Below are 22293 nucleotides of genomic sequence, written 5' to 3'. Positions count from 1 at the left end.
CTCAGGAATGCAAGGTTGATTTACCAGAATTATCCCATTATTGTGGACTGGAATTCTCAATATTTATACATCTGTACCACAGAAAATAATCTTCGTAGAGTCAAACTGCCAGTCAAAATCCCAAGGGTTTTTTTTGTTTGTTTTGTTTTAAGAATTTAACAACTGATTCTGAAATAAAGGGAAGTTGAAGGGGAAAAGAAGGACAGCCTGAAGAATAACAATGTGAGAGAGTGTGCTGTACAATATATTGAGACTAATTTTAAAGTTGTAATAACGAAGATACTGTGACAATGGTACAGATATCAATTGCCAACCATATCAATGAAGTAATAGCTCAGAAACAGAATCATGTGCATAAGTGGATGTGATCTATAACCATAGGGGGAAAAAACAAACTCTAATTGTGCTGGGACAATTGGATATATAGGAAAACAATTAAGGGAACCTACCTCATACCATATATAAAGTCAACCTCCAGGAAGATTATAGACTTATAATTTTATCATAAGGCAAAACTGAAAGCTTTTTAGAAGATAATATAGGAGACCTCTGTCTTCATGATTTTGAGGTAATGCAGGATTTCTTACACAAGACATAAAAACTATAAAGGAAAAAAATTGATAAATTTGACTTTGTTAAAATTAACCTGTTTTTATCTGGGGGCAGGTGGGTTTTTTTGTTTGTTTGTTTGTTTGTTTTTAAAAACACAGAATGAGAAAAGATTTTTGTAATGCATAAAGTTAACAAAAGACTTACATTGATAACAAACTTAAAAATGACAATAAAGCAATAAGACGAACAACTCAGTAGAAAACTTGGGAAGGACTTGAACAGACACTTCTAGGAAAATTCAGATAGCTAATAGGTATGAAATGTGCTTCATTTCCTCAGTAATCAGGGAATGCAAATTAACTCTTTATTGCAGGTAGAAATGTACTTTGATACAATTTTAGTTGACCCTTGAACAACTCTGCAGTTGAAAATCCGTGTTTGACCTTGTCTCCCCCAAAACTTTTTTTTAAAGATTTTATTTATTTACATGAGAGACATAGAGAGGCAGAGACAGAGGCAGAGGAAGAAGCAGTCTCCCTTCAGGGAGCCCGATGTGGGACTCAATCCCTGAACTCCAGGATCATGCCCTGAGCTGAAAGCAGAGCTTAACCGCTGAGCCCAAACTCCTCCCAGACTTACCAGAAGCTTTACCAATAACATAAACAGTTAACATACATTTTGTATGTTATATGTATTATATGCTTTATTCTGACATTAAAGTCAGCTAGAGAAGAGAAAATGTTACTAAGAAAATCACAAGGAAGAAAAAGTGCATTTTAAAAAAAGCATCTAAGTGGGTCTGCATAGTTTAAACCTGTGTTGTTCAAAGATGAACTGTACTTTAAAAATGGTTTGTCATTATCTAGTATAAGATCCACATATTTTATAAACTTAACCATTCCATTCCCAAGAATACACCCTAGAGAAGTGTGTGCAGATATGCAGTAGGCTATGTGTGCATGCAGAAGTGTGCATAGCACCATTTTCATTTTAATAATGGCCAAAAGAGTGAAGCACCTCCGGTAGTATGAATGAATAAAGTAGAATGAATAAAGTTTTTTTCCCCTTTGCAACGTAATACAACATTCAGTGAAAATGAACAAATTGGAATATATGCCACTCTAAGAATGAATGTAATAAAATGTATGATAAAAGAGGCAAGACAAAATAATACATTACCTATATTTCATTCACATAAAATTTAAAAGAAAAACCTAAATAATATAATTAGGGATATGCATATATGTGGTAATCCTATAAAGAAAATCCATAAAATTTTGTCATCACAGAAGTAGGATGGTATTTCCTGGAGAGGAGAGAGGAGAGCATTAAATGAATTAGAGATATATAGGTTCTAGTTCTAGTCTGTGTTTTGATTTGGTTAGAATTACTGGTATTCATTTTATAATTGTTCAATTTAATAAATTTTGATGCCCTTTTCTTTGTGAATGTTTCACAGTTCTAAAAAATTCGATGTTTTTATGCATTTCCAAATTGTCTAGGAAGAAAATGTCTTTCAAAATTAGCAACTATTATTAAAAAGGAAAAGGAGAATGTTCCTAATTTTTAAAAGTTCTATTTAGTTTAAATTCCTTAAAACTCAAGACATATTATTCCTTTATTTTAGAAGTGTCATATCTTATGTTATATCTAATTATCCATTAATCCAGTATTTATGGAGCACTTACTGCTCAGGTGCTTGACAGAAATGAGATTGAAGGTGGGTGGTGATTAGTTATAGATTGATTAATTAGCTCCTCATGCATTTAAAAACTATGTATATATACCTTTTGAGTACTTTTAATTTCATAGTTTGCTTCTCAGTATTGTGATTCTATTAGTTTGGAATAGAATTCGATAGTTATAAAATTGAGCATACATTAACAAACATTTCAGTCTTGGTAGGCAGTAGTTAAAAACACAGTCTTGTCAGGTGTGGGCTCTTGTAAACACTCAGGCAGTACAAACTCCTGAGTCTAATATTTAGTGGCACATCTTAAAATTTCAGAAAATGCAGTCCCCTGGGATTTTTATCAGTTGCTTCAGACTTTGTGTAGTTTAAATATTTAAACTTATTTACGTGAAAAATATTATGAATACTAGATTTCTTTATTAAAAGAACAAAAGATTGTAGTATATATGTATATATGTGATAGTATATATATGTATTTGTTTATATCTATACACGTGCATATATAATGTCTATGGAGCATAAGCATGTCTAAAATTTTAGATACATTATTTGCTGATAAGAATATAAGCTAAAAATTTTATTTAAAATTAGCCACCTTTAATTTATAATCCATTTTGAAATATTTTTGCTCTTAAGTTTATAAAAAATTCTTTGGGTATACTTAGGGGAAAAAGTCTAAACCTTAGCATTATTTTTGCCTCAAGTTTCTTTTTTTTTTTTTAATTATTTTTTTTTTATGCCTCAAGTTTCTTATCTCCTTTCCACCATTTCCTTGTCCTTTCCATCTTCACTTTCACCAACAGATTTAATAGTACAGACTATAAAATGAAGTACAGGGCCTGCCAAGCAGTGTTATATACCCAGAATTCTATACATGCTTCCTTGAACTCGAAAGATAAGGTTATCTTTATAAGTAGAACAATACAACACTTGACTTTATTTATTTATTTTTTTTAAGACACTTGACTTTAAAGATCTTTGTTGGTATATGTACCATTATTTGAATCAATTATCTTTGGCCAGAAACTAAATAATCCTCAGTTATATTACCTCCAGGTTTGGGATCCTTTCTGGGCTCAGGGTTCTGGAGGCACTAGCCACACTTGTTTTGGGAATTATGTGACTTAGATAAGGACACTACTAATATGTGACCTAAAGGATTATGACAGTTTTCTTCATCAAGGTTCTTTGATTATAAGAGGTAAAATCCACTTAAAGTAACTCAAACTAAAGGAGAATTTATCATTTTTTTTAAAAGATTTTATTTATTTAAGAGAGAACATGGCGGGGGGCAGAGAGGGGGGGACAAACAGGCTCCCCCCTGAGCAGAGAGCTCAGCGCAGGGCTCTCTATCCCAGGACCCCAAGATCATGACCTGAGCCAAAGGCAGACACTTAAAACCAACTGAGCCACCCAGAGAATTCGCCCCTAAAGGAGAATTTATTGAAAGAATACAAGCAGGTGGCACCCAAGGCAGGAAGGAATACCTGGTTTCCTAAAGGCTTGACATCAGGAGCTCCATCTCAAGATCTGCATGGTGTGTCATCTCTGCCACCAAGGCTGGTTTGCAGGTTGATTTTTGTGAAGGCACCATGGGTGGTCTTTATGTAAAAATAATTGAGGTTCTGGGTCCTTCTCAGTTATACATTTTTATAATAGAGCATAATTTCCAGATTTATTTATTTTTATTTTTTTTAATTTATTTTTTATTGGTGTTCAATTTACTAACATACAGAATAACCCCCAGTGCCCGTCACCCATTCACTCCCACCCCCCGCCCTCCTCCCCTTCTGCCACCCCTAGTTCGTTTCCCAGAGTTAGCAGTCTTTACGTTCTGTCTCCCTTTCTGATATTTCCCACACATTTCTTCTCCCTTCCCTTCTATTCCCTTTCACTATTATTTATATTCCCCAAATGAATGAGAACATATAATGTTTGTCCTTCTCCGACTGACTTACTTCACTCAGCATAATACCCTCCAGTTCCATCCACGTTGAAGCAAATGGTGGGTATTTGTCATTTCTAATAGCTGAGTAATATTCCATTGTATACATAAACCACATCTTCTTTATCCATTCATCTTTCGTTGGACACCGAGGCTCCTTCCACAGTTTGGCTATCGTGGCCATTGCTGCTAGAAACATCGGGGTGCAGGTGTCGCGGCGTTTCATTGCATTTGTATCTTTGGGGTAAATCCCCAACAGTGCAATTGCTGGGTCGTAGGGCAGGTATATTTTTAACTGTTTGAGGAACCTCCACACAGTTTTCCAGAGTGGCTGCACCAGTTCACATTCCCACCAACAGTGTATGAGGGTTCCCTTTTCTCCGCATCCTCTCCAACATTTGTGGTTTCCTGCCTTGTTAATTTTCCCCATTCTCACTGGTGTGAGGTGGTATCTCATTGTGGTTTTGATTTGTATTTCCCTGATGGCAAGTGATGCAGAGCATTTTAACATATGCATGTTGGCCATGTCTATGTCTTCCTCTGTGAGATTTCTGTTCATGTCTTTTGCCCATTTCATGATTGGATTGTTTGTTTCTTTGGTGTTGAGTTTAATAAGTTCTTTATAGATCTTGGAAACTAGCCCTTTATCTGCTATGTCATTTGCAAATATCTTCTCCCATTCTGTAGGTTGTCTTTGAGTTTTGTTGACTGTATCCTTTGCTGTGCAAAAGCTTCTTATCTTGATGAAGTCCCAATAGTTCATTTTTGCTTTTGTTTCTTTTGCCTTCGTGGATGTATCTTGCAAGAAGTTACTATGGCCAAGTTCAAAAAGGGTGTTGCCTGTGTTCTTCTCTAGGATTTTGATGGAATCTTGTCTCACATTTAGATCTTTCATCCATTTTGAGTTTATCTTTGTGTATGGTGAAAGAGAGTGGTCTAGTGTCATTCTTCTGCATGTGGATGTCCAATTTTCCCAGCACCATTTATTGAAGAGACTGTCTTTCTTCCAATGGATAGTCTTTCCTCCTTTATCGAATATTAGTTGACCATAAAGTTCAGGGTCCACTTCTGGATTCTCTATTCTGTTCCATTGATCTATGTGTCTGTTTTTGTGCCAGTACCACACTGTCTTGATGACCACAGCTTTGTAGTACAACCTGAAATCTGGCATTGTGATGCCCCCAGATATGGTTTTCTTTTTTAAAATTCCCCTGGCTATTCGGGGTCTTTTCTGATTCCACACAAATCTAAAAATAATTTGTTCTAACTCTCTGAAGAAAGTCCATGGTATTTTGATAGGGATTGCATTAAACCTGTATATTGCCCTGGGTAACATTGACATTTTCACAATATTAATTCTGCCAATCCATGAGCATGGAATATTTTTCCATCTCTTTGTGTCTTCCTCAATTTCTTTCAGAAGTGTTCTATAGTTTTGAGGGTATAGATCCTTTACCTCTTTGGTTAGGTTTATTCCTAGGTATCTTATGCTTTTGGGTGCAATTGTAAATGGGATTGACTCCTTAATTTCTCTTTCTTCAGTCTCATTGTTAGTGTATAGAAATGCCACTGACTTCTGGGCATTGATTTTGTATCCTGCCATGCTACCGAATTGCTGTATGAGTTCTAGCAATCTTGGGGTGGAGACTTTTGGGTTTTCTATGTAGAGTATCATGTCATCGGCGAAGAGGGAGATACACTCTGAAGAGTTTTGATCAGGAATGGATGCTGTATTTTGTCAAATGCTTTCTCTGCATCCAATGAGAGGATCATATGGTTCTTGGTTTTTCTGTTGCTGATATGATGAATCACATTGATTGTTTTACAGGTGTTGAACCAGCCTTGTGTCCCAGGGATAAATCCTACTTGGTCATGGTGAATAATTTTCTTAATGTACTGTTGGAACCTATTGGCCAGTATCTTGTTGAGAATTTTTGCATCCATGTTCATCAGGGATATTGGTCTGTAATTCTCCTTTTTGGTGGGGTCTTTGTCTGGTTTTGGAATTAAGGTGATGCTGGCCTCATAGAACGAATTTGGAAGTACTCCATCTCTTTCTATCTTTCCAAACAGCTTTAGGAGAATAGGTATGGTTTCTTCTTTAAACGTTTGATAGAATTCCCCTGGGAAGCCATCTGGCCCTGGACTCTTGTGTCTTGGGAGGTTTTTGATGACTGCTTCAATTTCCTCCCTGGTTATTGGCCTGTTCAGGTTTTCTATTTCTTCCTGTTCCAGTTTTGGTAGTTTGTGGCTTTCCAGGAATGCGTCCATTTCTTCTAGATTGCCTAATTTATTGGCGTATAGCTGTTCATAATATGTTTTTAAAATCGTTTGTATTTCCTTGGTGTTGGTAGTGATCTCTCCTTTCTCATTCATGATTTTATTAATTTGAGTCTTCTCTCTCTTCTTTTTAATAAGGCTGGCTAATGGTTTATCTATCTTATTAATTCTTTCAAAGAACCAACTCCTGGTTCTGTTGATCTGTTCCACAGTTCTTCTGGTCTCGATTTCGTTGAGTTCTGCTCGAATCTTTATTAACTCCCTTCTTCTCTTGGGTGTAGGATCTATTTGCTGTTTTTTCTCTAGCTCCTTTATGTGTAAGGTTAGCTTTTGTATTTGAGTTCTTTCCAGTTTTTGAATGGATGCTTGTATTGCGATGTATTTCCCCCTTAGGACTGCTTTTGCTGCATCCCAAAGATTTTGAATGGTTGTATCTTCATTCTCATTAGTTTCCATGAATCTTTTTAATTCTTCCTTAATTTCCTGGTTGACCCTTTTATCTTTTAACAGGATGGTCCTTAACCTCCACGTGTTTGAGGTCCTTCCAAACTTCTTGTTGTGATTTAGTTCTAATTTCAAGGCATTATGGTCTGAGAATATGCAGGGGACAATCCCAATCTTTTGGTATCGGTTCAGACCCGATTTGTGACCCAATATGTGGTCTATTCTGGAGAAAGTTCCATGTGCACTTGAGAAGAATGTGTATTCAGTTGAGTTTGGATGTAAAGTTCTGTAGATATCTGTGAAATCCATCTGGTCCAGTGTATCATTTAAAGCTCTCGTTTCCTTGGAGATGTTGTGCTTAGAAGACCTATCGAGTATAGAAAGAGCTAGATTGAAGTCACCAAGTATAAGTGTATTATTACCTAAGTATTTCTTCACTTTGGTTAATAATTGATTTATATATTTGGCAGCTCCCACATTCGGGGCATATATATTGAGGATTGTTAAGTCCTCTTGTTGAATAGATCCTTTAAGTATGATATAGTGTCCCTCTTCATCTCTCACTACAGTCTTTGGGGTAAATTTTAGTTTATCTGATATAAGGATGGCTACCCCTGCTTTCTTTTGAGGACCATTCGAATGGTAAATGGTTCTCCAACCTTTTATTTTCAGGCTGTAGGTGTCCTTCTGTCTAAAATGAGTCTCTTGTAGACAGCAAATAGATGGGTCCTGCTTTTTTTATCCAGTCTGAAACCCTGCGCCTTTTGATGGGGTCATTAAGCCCGTTCACGTTCAGAGTTACTATTGAGAGATATGAGTTTAGTGTCATCATGATATCTATTCAGTCCTTGTTTTTGTGGACTGTTCCACTGAACTTCTTCTTAAAGGGGAATTTTAAGAGTCCCCCTTAAAATTTCTTGCAGAGCTGGTTTGGAGGTCACATATTCTTTTAGTTGCTGCCTGTCTTGGAAGCTCTTTATCTCTCCTTCCATTTTGAATGAGAGCCTTGCTGGATAAAGTATTCTTGGTTGCATGTTCTTCTCATTTAGGACCCTGAATATATCCTGCCAGCCCTTTCTGGCCTGCCAGGTCTCTGTGGAGAGGTCTGCTGTTACCCTAATACTCCTCCCCATAAAAGTCAGGGATTTCTTGTCTCTTGCTGCTTTAAGGATCTTCTCTTTATCTTTGGAATTTGCAAGCTTCACTATTAAATGTCGAGGTGTTGAACGGTTTTTATTGATTTTAGGGGGGGATCTCTCTATTTCCTGGATCTGAATGCCTGTTTCCCTTCCCAGATTAGGAAAGTTTTCAGCTAGAATTTGTTCAAATACATATTCTGGCCCTCTGTCCCTTTCGGCGCCCTCGGGAACCCCAATTAAACGTAGGTTTTTCTTTCTCAGGCTGTCGTTTATTTCCCTTAATCTATCTTCATGGTCTTTTAATTGTTTGTCTCTTTTTTCCTCAGTTTCCCTCTTTGCTATCAACTTGTCTTCTATGTCACTCACTCGTTCTTCCACCTCGTTAACCCTCGTCGTTAGGACTTCTAGTTTGGATTGCATCTCATTCAATTGATTTTTAATTTCTGCCTGATTAGCTCTAAATTCTGCAGTCATGAAGTCTCTTGAGTCCTTTATACTTTTTTCTAGAGCCACCAGTAGCTGTATAATAGTGCTTCTGAATTGGCTTTCTGACATAGAATTGTAATCCAGATTTTGTAACTCTGTGGGAGAGAGGACTGTTTCTGATTCTTTCTTTTGAGGTGAGGTTTTCCTTCTAGTCATTTTGCTCAGTGCAGAGTGGCCAAAAGCAAGTTGTATTGGGAAGAAGAGAAAAAGAGAGGAGAGAAAGAAGGAAAGAAAAGAGAAAGAGAAAAAAAAGGGAAGAAAAAAAACGAAAAAAAAAAAAAGAAGAAAAAGAGAAAGAAAAAGAAAGGAGAAAAAAAGGGGGTGGGGGAAGGAAACAAATCAAAAAGCAAAACAAACAAAAAAGAACCACCGGGGAGTATCTTCTGATTCTGTGTACTTTAAGTCCCTTGGCTTCTCCTGGAAGTTGTCAGTCTAGTTGGTCTTCTGGGGGAGGGGCCTGTTGTGCTGATTTTCAGGTGTTAGCAGTTGGGGGAGCTGCTGTGCCCCTGCCTGGTGCAGGGCTCAGTGGGGGTTGTTTACCCCGTGAGGCCGCAGGAGGAACAGCCCCAGTGGCGGGGCCAGGTCTGGAAACCTGGATTCAGCTCCGGCAGGAACTCCGTCTGCAGGGCCTGGAGGCTCCGGGGCGGGGCCACTGATCTGCTCAGCTGGGGCAGGAGCGTCCTCGCTGTCCTGGGCCCTCCCGGCCTCTGCCTGTCCCGGGGGGAGGCCGGATCCTGGGCTCTGTCCCGGCGCCCTGTGCTCCGGGGCCTGCGCTGTTGGATTCGCGCTCCCGGGCCGCGCAACCCCCTCCGCGGAGCTGCCGCCCGAGCCCCTCCGAGCTGCTCCTGGAACCGCGCAGCCCCCTCTGCACGGAGCCTCTTCCTCTGCCCGAGCCCCTCCGAGCTGCTCCCGGGGCCGCGGAGCCGCCGCCCGAGCCCCTCCGAGCTGCTCCGGGTTCCGCCGGGTCCCGCCGTGCGCTGCAACCCTTAGGGAGCTCGGCGCACTATCCTGGGCGCGCAGTTGCTGTTACTGTCCCGGGGAGCCCGAGGGCATCCCCGCCCTCCTGGGTCCTGCTCCAACTCCCTGCGAGCCCCTTTCCGCCCGGGAAGGTTGGTGCAGCTCCTGCTTCTCCGGGACGGGGCTCTCCTGTCCTGGGGACACTCGCCCCGGCCTCAGCCCGGCTCCTCGCGGGGCCCCTCCCCCTTGGAGGCCTTTGTTCCTTTATTTCTTTTTCCCCGTCTTCCTACCTTGATAGAAGCGCGAACTCTTCTCACTGTTGCATTCCAGCTGGTCTCTCTTTAAATCTCAGGCCGAATTGATAGATTTTCAGGATAATTTGAAGGTTTTCTAGGTAATTTGGTGGAGACAGGTGATTTGGAGACCCTACTCTTCAGCCATCTTGCTCCTCCCCTCTAATTTCCAGATTTAAAAAAAGCTTCAGTTATGTAGTCTTTTGTCTCAGTAGGAGAAAAGGTTATATTAGCATTAATATAAATGCTGGGTTGTATTGTTTATAGATGGTACGATATTTTCCTTAGTCTAGAAAAGCTTGGCTGTTTTTTTTGTTTTTTTTTTTTTAGATTACGGAGTTTGTACTCCAAGACTGCTGGGCTCAAAATAAAATCCAGAATCAAAACCTTTGGTTGTTAATAATTAGACACATTCAGTGTAAGAGATGTTTCTTGCCTGCTAGTTCTATCCAAAAGCCCACTGGAGCATCTCCCAGCAGCTTTCAGAATATAGGCTGTTGTAAGTTAAATATATGTATGAATTTAAGAAATTATACATAAAAAATTATATTTTTGTAGTTCAAAAGCAAATATCAACAACTTCTGTAGATCAGTCTAGTACAAACTAATGTCTTTAGATTGCCTTATTTACATTTTAACAAATTCATAGCTGTGTTTTAGAAGACTTCAAAGGTAACTTGTCACAGCATCCTGATCTCATTCTTCTTACTATATGTTTTTTATCTTGCAAGTATTAATAAATCCATATTTCATGTCTGTATAGCATCTTGTGTAGACTCAGAAGATGTAAAGCAATCTAGAATTCATTCTTTGATTTCAAAGTTCATAGATTACTTGAAGGTACAGTAGATAGGTAAATACAATGTATATATATATATATATTAAATAAATGTTCTCTCTGTAGAGTAAGTGCTCTTAAAATTTTAGCATAGGTAAGTAGTGGGGGAAAAGTTTCATGAAAGATGAGGTTAAAATTAGGCCGCAGCAAGCTATGAAAGAGTCATATGGACAAGAGCAGGATTTCAAACAAGGGAACTGATACATAGGAGCTAGGCTGTTAGAGACCTGCATGTAGGCTAAGGAATTATGGTTTTGTATTCTATATCTGTTATTTCAAAAGAAGGATGTAAGGTATATAAAAGAATCTGCTGGGGTTCAGGAAGAAAATAATAGAAATTCTTTTTACCCTAAAATGCACTTAATTAATATTAAAAAGATTAATTTATGCATATAAATGGCAAAATATACACATACGTTGAAGGCTGTACATAAAATATGTTTCCAGATGGGGTAGATAATCTGAATTTCAGAGACTAGTGCTGTAGATCATAGCCACCTAAGATTTAAAACAAATGTGACAAATAGGAAGTGGCATTGAGGAGACTGGAATCTCTAACAGCTTATGGAGCAGATTAGAAAAGAGAGAAAAGTAAAAGGGGGAGATATAATAAGCATATAGACATAAGGCAGCACAGGCCTGTGTTGACTATGGTGGCAGTGGAAATAATAATCTATGAAATTTAGTATTCCGTGTGATTGTGGGGAAGAAAACAAAGCATGAGCAGCAAGATTGCTTGCTGTGTTGACTAGATAAGGTTAAGTCTGAAGAGGGGATCTATTTAATGAAAGATAATGAGTTCCATTTTAGTTAAATTGAGATAGAGTAGCCAGCTATCCACATGATATTGTGCAACAGGCAGTTGGGACTATCGGTCTTCCAAATTTCAGATTAGATGTGTGAAAGAAACCATAATTGTTACTCATACAACTATAAAATGAACATGCATCAAAGACTTTATTTAAGTAATGAGTGAACCAATAAGATGTCACAGTTCAAAGAACTCAAAATACCACGTAATAATAGTTAAAGAATGCTGATGTGAATTTAAAAATGCAAGAAAACAGGTCACTGTTCACAAGGCGATAATCAATGACATCCCACAGGAAACAATTTCTATAAATAGGAATTATTTGCAGTTACTATTCATTTTCTGCAAGTTAGTCAACATCCATCCCTTCAGAGTTGTAAAATAGCCTAGTTAAAGAACAAAGGTAGATAAAACCTGAATGAAAGTTATAGCCAGGATATAGTTTTCATTGTTTTTTCCTTAAATTGTTATAAAAATTTTTAAATTTCAGAGCCTTCCTATTGATGGGGTCTTTAATCAGTAGACAGGAGGTTTTAAGTTCCTCTTCATTAAGCTAAAACTCATTTAATAACAAAGGAAAACAAAACCTTCTCTTTTATTTGGGCATCTCCAGGTCCTCTCCTATATCCTGCGATATAGGCATACCTTTTCCCTTGGAAATTCGTAAAGATAAAACACTACCCACTCTCCTTCCACCAGATTGAATTTCACCTTAGAGCTCAGTTGCTTCAGATGGAGAGGACCCTGCATCAGGAGATCATGGGTTTGCAGGTTTAGACCTTCGTACTCTCAATACTGTGATAGGAATAGCATTTAATTTATGAATTGTCACCAAAATTAAGGATTATTCTCTTTTATTTCTTGAAGAGTACTGACAAGTCACAAGCCTTCTCTGATTATATATCTTTAATTTTTGAAAGTATGATAAATTAATACAGATCATTAATCATTTGACCAAATATTTTCAAAAAATTTAACAACACATGAGTTTTTTCTTTTAAAAGCCAATACTCAGTCTAATACTAAGTCCTAACAAGAGGTACTATGAAGCTCTCTTACCCTGAGTTTACATTTACTATGAATCATTAGTTAAGGGTAATTTTATTCTCATAACTGTTAAACAATAATCTTCAAAAAAGGTTAAGTCATGACTCTCAGATATAAAATGAACATGAATCAAAGATTTTAACTCATTAGTGACTGAGGGAACTGGAAAAGAATGTTATAGGTAGTTAATAGGTAAATCCTAAGATTAGACAAATAAATAAGCCTATCAGGAAGGCAAAATACATTTGCTTCATAGAGGCAAAAAGAACCTGACCTCTTCCGTAGTAAGGACAGAAATCAATTGAACCTCCAGCAGCTGGCATTTATTTACATGTCTACAAACACTAATTATTTCCATTACTTTCAGTTTCAACAAAATAAATTCTACCTCTACAGAGTTATAAAATAGCTCAAAGGCACAAACCCCATAGAATCGGATTGACTTGGAAGAATGTACCCTAAACAATACATAGTTTTCCAGAAAGACACTTTGGAATTGTATTTTGATCCATTTAAAAATCTTTCAAAATCTATCTTTACATAACTAATGCTGAAGGTGAATGTTAGCCAAGTTCATTGATTATTTAAAACTTACATTTTATACCATAAAGTATGCAAAAAGTACCTGACTGAATTGGCCCAAAATATGGAAATATTTAATGAAAATATAAAAACATTAAACTCCTAACACAGTTTAACTTTATTATGAGAAGTAGAAATGTTTCTTTTTTAAAGGTGCTTAGCTGACCCTCCAAAAATAAAATTTCTGTTTTTTATAGATACACTGATGAAAATTGTGGGTGCATTCATTTTAGGATTTCATTTAAGTAATCTTTGCAGTTGGAATCATTAAACATGTTTGGAATACTGGTACAAAAGAACATAGAACAGTTTGTGTCAAGGTAGCTTAAATTCATAATTTAATTATTTAAGAAAATCAACTTAGTCAACTTACATGATACATAGCCCTGAAATTTGAAAGTATTTTGGCACAATTGAGCTTTCCCCTTAAGTTTGCCATGTCACTGTGAAAACTTTCAATTGCATGTACAAGAGTAAAGTACTTTTGAGGTGCTGTTTACTTCAGAATGGAACATTATAATCATCACTAATAGCATAGACTGTGTACTGTGCTAGTACCCTGTACCCTTAAGGAATCTACTTAAAAGCAGATTCCTCAAAATGGTAGCCTTTCAGACTGTGTTTTCTTCATTGAACAAGTGTTTTTATTGTGGCTAACTTGAAGCATGTAAAAAAAAACAAAACAAAACTGAAGCTAGATTGTTTCTTTCATGCCTCACCTAGCCTTGTTAATAGATTGCAGCATTCCATTTGTTAGTACCTGTGACACAGGAGAAGCTTTTACTATTAAGCTATGTGGTAACGATAAAGAAGACAGAAAAAGTCTTTTTATGGTAGTTGGGTCCTCAACAACAACTCTTCGTGTTCTGGTGATAAGAAGAACAGTTGGATATCCAGTGGAGGTACATGGGCTTGTTATCTCCAGAGCTGATAGAGCCTCTTAAATTCCCTCACAATGACAGGAACCCCATCTGAAGTGAAGACTTGCAGAGCTGGAGATGCCAGAGCACTGTTCTTCCTCAATGAGTACAAGTAGGGTTAACCCTGTTGTTGTAGAATAAAAATTTTGTGTAATTACTTAGAAGGTCATATTCTTTTTGTTCAGTAATTTAAAAGGAGATACATACTTAGTGGTTACTGTTAGTGGAAGAACACGACTACGATTTTCCTAGTCTTAAAATATGTGAATAGGATGGAAAAATACCTAGAGATTTCAGGCTAGAATAAGTCAACAAGTTCATGATGAAATCTTTGTTAGGCACTTACTATATTTGTTTTGTTTCTAGGGCTGTGTAGGTTATAAGAGTTCATTGTGTTCCAGTATTCTGAGTGTTAACGTCTTCATTGCTGATAGCAACTTGCAGAGTTTTGGCAAGCAGAACTTGCTGCCATGAACAGGGGAGAATACATGTCTCCATCCTTTAGTTCTAAATAACAGAACCTTTTATGGCTAAGTACACATAAAAGTTTATGTCATTAGTTAGATCCAAGGAACTTAGAGCCATAGTGCCAGTGTTGGGGAAGTAGGTGTAGTGTTTGCTTTATGCTTATGTTTAGTGATTGTATTATGGTGATGGTTTCAGGTGTGTTGTATGTAGGATTCCTAGTGAATGCCAAGTAATTTGAGAAGTTAACATATCTGTACTTAGGATTTCTTATGATTCTTTAATTTTTTTTTCTTTTTAAATTTATTTATTCATGATAGTCACACGGAGAGAAAGAGAGAGGCAGAGACACAGGCAGAGGGAGAAGCAGGCTCCAAGCACCGGGAGCCCGATGTGGGATTCGATCCCAGGTCTCCAGGATCGCGCCCTGGGCCAAAGGCAGGCGCCAAACCGCTGCGCCACCCAGGGATCCCTCTTATGATTCTTTAAACACAAAAAAATCAAATAGTCTAAAGTGATTTTAAAAATAATTTGACTTTAGAGAAACTAAGAAAAAAATTCTCAAATCTGAATCTATTGTGTGTTTACATTCTTTTAGGGGAAAAAGATATGAAATAAGCATTCATAATGATTGTAAATCATATTTTAAAGGATACCAAGATTTATTATTATGAATTAATTAAAAGTATATCTTAAATCTAATTTAATCATTTAATATATTAATATAAGTTAACATACTTATATAGTACTAATCTATTGATCAAACTTTGTTTTCCAATTAAATAAACTTTGTTAGTTTACTTTGTTAGTTTACTTACTTTGTTAGTTAGTATGCTCAGTGGTTAGCTAGAAAATCAATAAGTCCCAAAGCTATTTGAGCTCTTGAACTCTAATTCTTTTTAAAAAGATCCATCAAGGTTTTTAAAAATGTAGACATTCTGCAAATAAGTTAATATTCCACAGATTGTTAAGCCCCTGGTTTTAAGGTTACTCTTCTAAATATTGGACAAGTCATTTCATGGTGATTTTAATGAAAAATATAAAAAAACAGAAAGCCAACCGTTCATTATACTTTTACCCCAAAGTAAGAAGGAAAAAAAGTGAACATATGGTCTAGGAGGTACTTTTGTTACACTCAAGAAAGTTCTCCAGAAAGTTCAGTGGATTAGATCAACTGACGAAGCTCTATAGAAAGAGAAAGCAAAGGGGGAAAAAGATACATGCTGAATGTTTTATTAAAAATACTGGAAAGAAGTAAAAGGGGGAAATTTTCATTAGTTTTTCTTTCTTTTGGTTTTATAGAACTTCAAAATAAATTTGTTGCAATCTTATAATACATGTTCAGCGTCACTAATAAAGTCATAATATTATGTACATTCTACATAGGAAAGAGTCATTACTATCATATGTAAATAAGTATTTGAGTTTTTATGCTTCCCAGTTAGTAGGAAAAGGATAGTATTTAAGGACAAATTAGGAATAAAGTTATTCAGATATGGTGCCAGTTCTTTCTGGTGGCTAGGATAAACTCAGGTGAAAAGCAGTTTCAATAGATGAAGTTGCTGAAATGTTCATTTTGTAAAGGTACTATGATAGCTTCCCAGAACATCATTTTGATACATTTCTATATCAGTTCTCACACTCATTGGCCCTATCAGATATGTTGATCAAGCTGTAATCAGATTCAGGTTATAACTGTCAGAGGTGTGAGTAATTTAGTATATTCTCTAGGAAGTTTGGGAAGAAATAAGCCAAATAAGTAAACATTCCTTTTTTTCTTAATGTACAAGGGGAACATTAATTTTTTTTGTGTCTAAAGTTTACCTTATTTGAAGGATTAGAGTACATTTGTGATCATTTAAAATCATTTCAGTGGCTCTTGTAATAACTCCGTTCATTCAGTCTGTGCTCTCTTAATAAATTTAACAAAAAAACTCATGGCAAGTTAGTATCATTTGTGTGTGAATTTTCCAATTGTATTTCAGACTTTAAGAAAGAAAGGCCTTAATGGTTGTGAGAGCCCTGATGCTGACGATTACTTTGAGCACAGTCCACTCTCGGAGGACAGATTCAGCAAACTAAATGAAGATAGTGATTTTATTTTCAAACGAGGCCCTGTAAGTACTTTTATTTTACCTCTACTTTTTATTTGTTGATCCTTTTTGTTAACTTCATTATATAGGCTCTGAACAAGAAGGAACACAGAGGGTGCGACAGCCCAGACCCTGATACTTCATATGTGCTAACTCCACATACAGAAGAAAAATATAAAAAAATTAATGAGGAATTTGATAATATGATGCGGAATCATAAAATCGCAGTGAGTACTAAAGTATGGTTTGTGCTTTTATCTTGTGCATGAAGAGATTGGCTACACTTCTTGTTTATTTTCACAGTGGGTGATAATACTAATAAGTAGAAGGGGAGAAAATTTCATTAGTCTTTTTTTTGGATTTATAGAATTTCAAAATAAATTTGTTGGCAATCTAATAATAATACACGTTCAGTGTCTTAAACATGAAAGTGAAGAGAAAACATCCTATTCCAAGTTCTACTTACTGTATCCTGTACCTTTGGATAGGGCACATAAGCCCTTCCTGGATTCCAGTATTATTCCTATGGAAAGTGAATGAATTGACTTACATAATTTTTAAGGTCCCTGCTAGCTCTAAATTTCCATGATTGTAAATATATAGGGTGCATATAGGATTTCCCTTTCCCTCTCATGGCTTTTAGGAAGTATTACATGTATGTAAATAGATCTTGAGACTATAAAATATAAATTGGTTAGATTTATACAAAATTTGGTGTTTCACAATTATGTTTAGTTATTATTGTATAGTGGCTGTAATAGTAGTAGCTTACTCTTTGGTTCTTTGTAAGTGTCCCAAACTATTTGGCAAAATAACCTCCAAACTCCTATTATTTTCTTACACATAGGTATTGAGGAAGAGCCCCTTGGCTTGATATTTATTTAAGAAATCAATGTTCTTAAATTGGTTGCAAAACAAATAGTTGGTTTAAAATTTTCCTATGCTCAAACATCTAACTGTCATGAAAACCAGTACTTTTTTGAGTTCATCAAAGAGTTCTCATGGGAAGTTCATTGGCCAAGAATTGCTTAAAACAGCTATTCTGGATCTGATTTTCTAATGCTATATATGTCTTGCAGGCTTCATGGAACAAATTGGTTCCAATGCTGATATTTATTTCATGGTCAGAATTAATTCTCTTAAAAACTGTGCCATACATCATGGATTATTTCTCCAAAGTAATCCTTTACTATTAGAAGCTCATGAAAAATAGATTTAAGGAAGTATTTTTGTGCTAATACCTTTATTATTTTTAAAAAATAATCCCAAAACAATAGCAAACTAAATAAAATCCCTTCTGACCTCACACGGATGTTGGTAACTTTGTAGTTAATGTTAAGCTGCAAAAATATCATGTAAATAAAATTGCTTTACCTTTGAAAACATTTTTATCATATAGTCATTGTTTTATATGTTAATAAATTAAATTTTCTTTCTAAAATAAACTACTGTTGAAGAGAGTACATAAACCATATTCTTCCAACTTTGAATTAGCAGTGTTACCACTCTTTGCAATCACTGTTTTAAAATGTGGGGAGAGGAAAGCTTTTTTCTTTCTTTATGATGGAGATATTACAAAGAGAAGTGTTATTTTCATATTAACAAGCATATTGCATGTGTTCTGTGGAAGAAATACAAGAAGAGATAGAAAATACTATTTTAAAGGGGTATGAGATATTTAGGAGGGAAGTAAGATAGCATTTATAATTGTAATTTAATCTTCATACAATTTAAAAATAGGTTGTCAATGGTTAATTTTATTGTTTAGATTGTTTCTTTGCATTTTCATTATACTCAGATTGCATTGTGTCGTGTATATACAACTTGATATTTTTTTTAGTTTTGTTCATGAAGAATGTCAGTCAATTAAACCAGGGCTTACTTAAAATGTCCCATATTTGGTGTATTAAATTTATAATTTGTGTACATATTTTTCCCCTTTTGTTATATTTGTAATCTCTCAATAGAAATGTAATGTTTGGATTATTAGAGTGCTAATTTTATGCTTAGTAGGTAACAATAATATATTTTGTAATATCTAAATCTGACAACACTAATATCAGGTTCTGACATCTAATTTTCATCTCTGAATATTTGAAATATATACATTATAGTAATATATATGTATTAATATGTAAAAATGAAAATTGAAAAGGTTCATGTCAAACATACTCATGTTAAAATATAATTCTAAAGAAAGCAGCTTAAATCTGCCAATTTTAGTAAGAAACTATCCCCATCCTCTACTTTTAATAACCAGAGTTACCTAATCAAATTAAAGTTCATAAGTTATCACATTTAATATAGATGAAAATGAAACTAACAGGTTTTTTTTTTCCTTGTTCTTTATTTACAGCCTGGTTTGCCACCTCAAAACTTCTCAATGTCTGTCACAGTCCCTGTGACCAGCCCTAATGCTTTGTCCTACACTAATCCAGGGAGTTCCCTTGTGTCCCCATCTTTGGCAGCCAGCTCAACATTGGCAGATTCAAGCATGCTGTCTCCACCTCAAGCCACATTACATAGAAATGTATCCCCTGGAGTTCCTCAGAGACCACCAAGTACTGGTAGTGCAGGTAGGTAGTGATTCTGTATATATCCGTTCTGCTGGTTCTTTAATAAAAGGGTGGAAAAAATAATTGCTAATATAAGCAGTTTCTTATTTTGCTACTCTTTAAGATTCTGTCTTTGATGAGCAAGAGTCACTGCTACATAATTGGCTCCATTTTAAAGAATATTTTTGAGGATTCGCTGTGGTACTTTAGCTTCCTCTCAGGCATGGTGGAATGATGTACAGAATCTGTCATCTGTAAGTTTCCTTATGATGGGAAAGCCATACTTTGACAGACAGAAAATTTAATTAGGATATCATGAGCAAAGATTTAAAGTTTCGGTGTGACTCACTCATGTGAAAAATACAGAAAATAGATGTACCTGCCAGGAGTTAAAGTTCATTAATCCAGAAATTTGCAGTGCATTTATGGCTTTACTCTTTGTAATGCAGTGTCTTCTCTCCTCTAAGTCCTAAATTTAATAGTACTCCATTAGCACTGCCCCCATTCTTATCAATATATATGATTTGATATTGATACCGGAAGGCATATGCATTCAGAGCTTGATAGGTGAGCTTTTATATGTATGTTTAACTATATCATATTACACAGTAATGCAAATTCAGTCTAGGCTAGTTTTTGTTTTTCAGGAGAGGAGTGCGGATTACTTCATTCAGATAAAGAGAACCCATTCATATTCATTATTTACCTTCTTTTCTCTCTGTAATGTTTTTAGGTGGGATGTTGAGCACTTCAGACCTCACAGTGCCAAATGGAGCTGGAAGCAGCCCAGTGGGTACGTGAAATTACTTCTGTTTCACTTTGTAGGCATCTATCCTATGAGATCGAAGGAATATTGTCCCTCAAATAAGGCCTTTTACCAAATGAAGAGGAAAAAATGGATATATGACCAGAGTAGATGTGTCCCTTTGTAAACTTAATTTTCCTCTGAGGGATACTTTTACTAATACTTACCATTTTTTAATAACAGTCCTGCTGTTTTTTACACCTTGGCTTTGAGTGCCTCCTTTATAGCGGTTAATAGCGGTTATTGTTCTTTGCTAAAGTTAAAATTGTCTTAATATGGTTTGTACATCAAGCCAGTTTCTTAAGGAAGAAGCTTTCTGTATCATCTATTCTCACCAAAGTTACATTGTTAGCAGACTGATACATCTTCTAATAGCATGAAATGTTTTTATAGAGAGGTTGCAATACAGAGATATGGTGGGCCTACTTCTAGAGCTGCAAAGATTGTTGAGAAGTTTGTCTTCAAAAGATCTGTTTTGTTGGCCACATGTAGAACATTCACATTTTGTTACAGCCAAATTGGGTGTTTTTGTTTTTGTTTATTTGTTTTTACTTTGGGATCCTTTCTAAAGATGACTAGCCAGTTTAAACACAAGGTCTGCCCAACCTTGAAGTGCTGGCAAAGATAGATTATAAACTGAACATCAAAAATTATGGTATATATGTGAAAGAGTTATAAGAGTAACTGTATTCCTTTGGATTATCATCACATTAAGTGGTCTTAGTCTCTTAATCTGTGATAAGCACAATTGTCATCATTGTTATCTGAAAACAAGGGCAGGAATTTCCTCCCTGCTTTTAGCTATTGTGTATTCCTGGAGACCTCTGAACACAGATCACTTTTAAGAAAAATTCATAATTTAATCTATTCAACTTATTCATTCTATAAAAATGTGAGGAGCTTCTGCCTCAAGAAAATTGTAGAGATGATTGAATAAATTCAAGTGATGAGAAAGACGTGCTTGCTTGGCAGCGCATATACTAAAGTGATGAGAAAGAAACAGATAATTGCTGAGACAAGTTATAAACCATAATGACCTAAAGTAGAATAAATGCCTAATTATGTCTGCCATTGTATTAATTGCTGTTTTAATGGAATTAAATATATAAGACTCATTGTAGGATTTTTTAAAACATAATTGTGGAAAAATTCATAATGGTCTTAATAATTATACATTAGGGCTGCTATACTTGTATGTGTATTTCCAAGTATTTATAGTTTATTTCAGCTCCATTTTAGTTATTTGCATTCCCATATACATACTCTTTTGGTGTTAAATTTTCCCTTATGCTTTTATTCCCCACCTCCGCCCCCAGTACTGTCCATCTTACTTTTCCTTCTACTTCCTAGCCTGGTTAAGGATAGAATCAAAAATTTCTATTTCATTTAATGTTAATTGTAACTACCTCTTGGTTTATTTACAAAATTAGTTTTATTTAATGGAATATAACCCTTTGAAGATTTCTAATACATTTTCCTCTTGCCATAACCCTTTGAAGATTTCTAATACATTTTCCTCTTGCCTTTACTTTTTTTTTTTATCCTTCTGACATATCATAAACACAGTTCTTCCCCCTGTCAGAGAAGTGTTTCAATTCTCATTTATTTTTTCTTGTACTTTCTACACTTCCTAAAAACTTTTTCACTGCTCTTATCTGCCATGCAACTGTAAATCTAGACTTTGTCTCTGCTGCTTGATTTTTGGTGTTGACTTTGATAATTCGAAACTCAGACTTTGTCATCAACCTGATTTGACTTTCTGTGTGTAACCCTGTTTGTTTTGTTCTTTTGATTCATTTTCTTTTTCTTTTTTTTTTTTTTTTAAATATTTTATTTATTTATTTAGGATAGTCACAGAGAGAGAGAGAGAGAGAGGCAGAGACACAGGCAGAGGGAGAAGCAGGCTCCATGCACCGGGAGCCTGACGTGGGATTCGATCCTGGGTCTCCAGGATCGCGCCCTGGGCCAAAGGCAGGCGCCAAACCGCTGCGCCACCCAGGGATCCCTTCTTTTTTTTTTTTTTTTTTTTTTTTTATAAGCCTCCTCTCCCTTTCTGGAAACCTCATGTTTAGAGGGCTACATAGTCATACCCCTTGGATCATGGTACATCATGATGCATTAAGTTTACACAAAGCATCTCAGTATGCTGTGCATCAATCCTTTTTATATCTCAGTTCCACTTCCATGTCTTCCCTCCCCCATCATAGGCAGTCACTTTAATGTGTTTAGTGTAAATAGTGTTAATAATCATGATTAGTGAACATGAGTTTCTTTTAAAACTTAACATTCAACTAAGTATTAATATGTTTTAAGTGCTTAGTGAGTTACTTATATATTTAAAGATTTTATTTATTTATTGCGGCGGGGGAGCAGAGGGAGAGAGAGAGT

The 22293-nt window shown here is 35.9% G+C and overlaps 1 protein-coding gene across 45 annotated transcripts in view; it reads left to right on the top strand.

Moving 5' to 3' along the window:
* The window catches only part of MEF2A (myocyte enhancer factor 2A), a 191268-nt gene that overhangs the window by 115374 nt on the left and 53601 nt on the right, over positions 1-22293 (top strand). For 18 of the 45 annotated variants that reach the window (XR_012016859.1, XR_012016858.1, XM_072797121.1 and 15 more), the window contains 3 exons: positions 16635-16784; positions 18902-19121; positions 19834-19893. Coding sequence is in view for 43 of the 45 variants with exons in the window: in XM_072797121.1 (XP_072653222.1) it covers positions 16635-16784; positions 18902-19121; positions 19834-19893 (430 nt within the window). In the remaining 2 variants the exon portion in view is untranslated. Of the gene's footprint in view, positions 1-16437; positions 16785-18901; positions 19122-19833; positions 19894-22293 lie in introns of all 45 variants that reach the window. The other 27 variants (XM_072797125.1, XM_072797128.1, XM_072797038.1 and 24 more) reach the window with 4 other exon arrangements.

Source organism: Canis lupus, chromosome 2, assembly GCF_048164855.1.
Source record: "Canis lupus baileyi chromosome 2, mCanLup2.hap1, whole genome shotgun sequence".
Taxonomy (NCBI): Eukaryota; Metazoa; Chordata; class Mammalia; order Carnivora; family Canidae; genus Canis; species Canis lupus.
The sequence above is the reverse complement of the archived record's forward strand: the minus strand, read 5'-3'. Positions and strand labels throughout refer to the sequence as shown.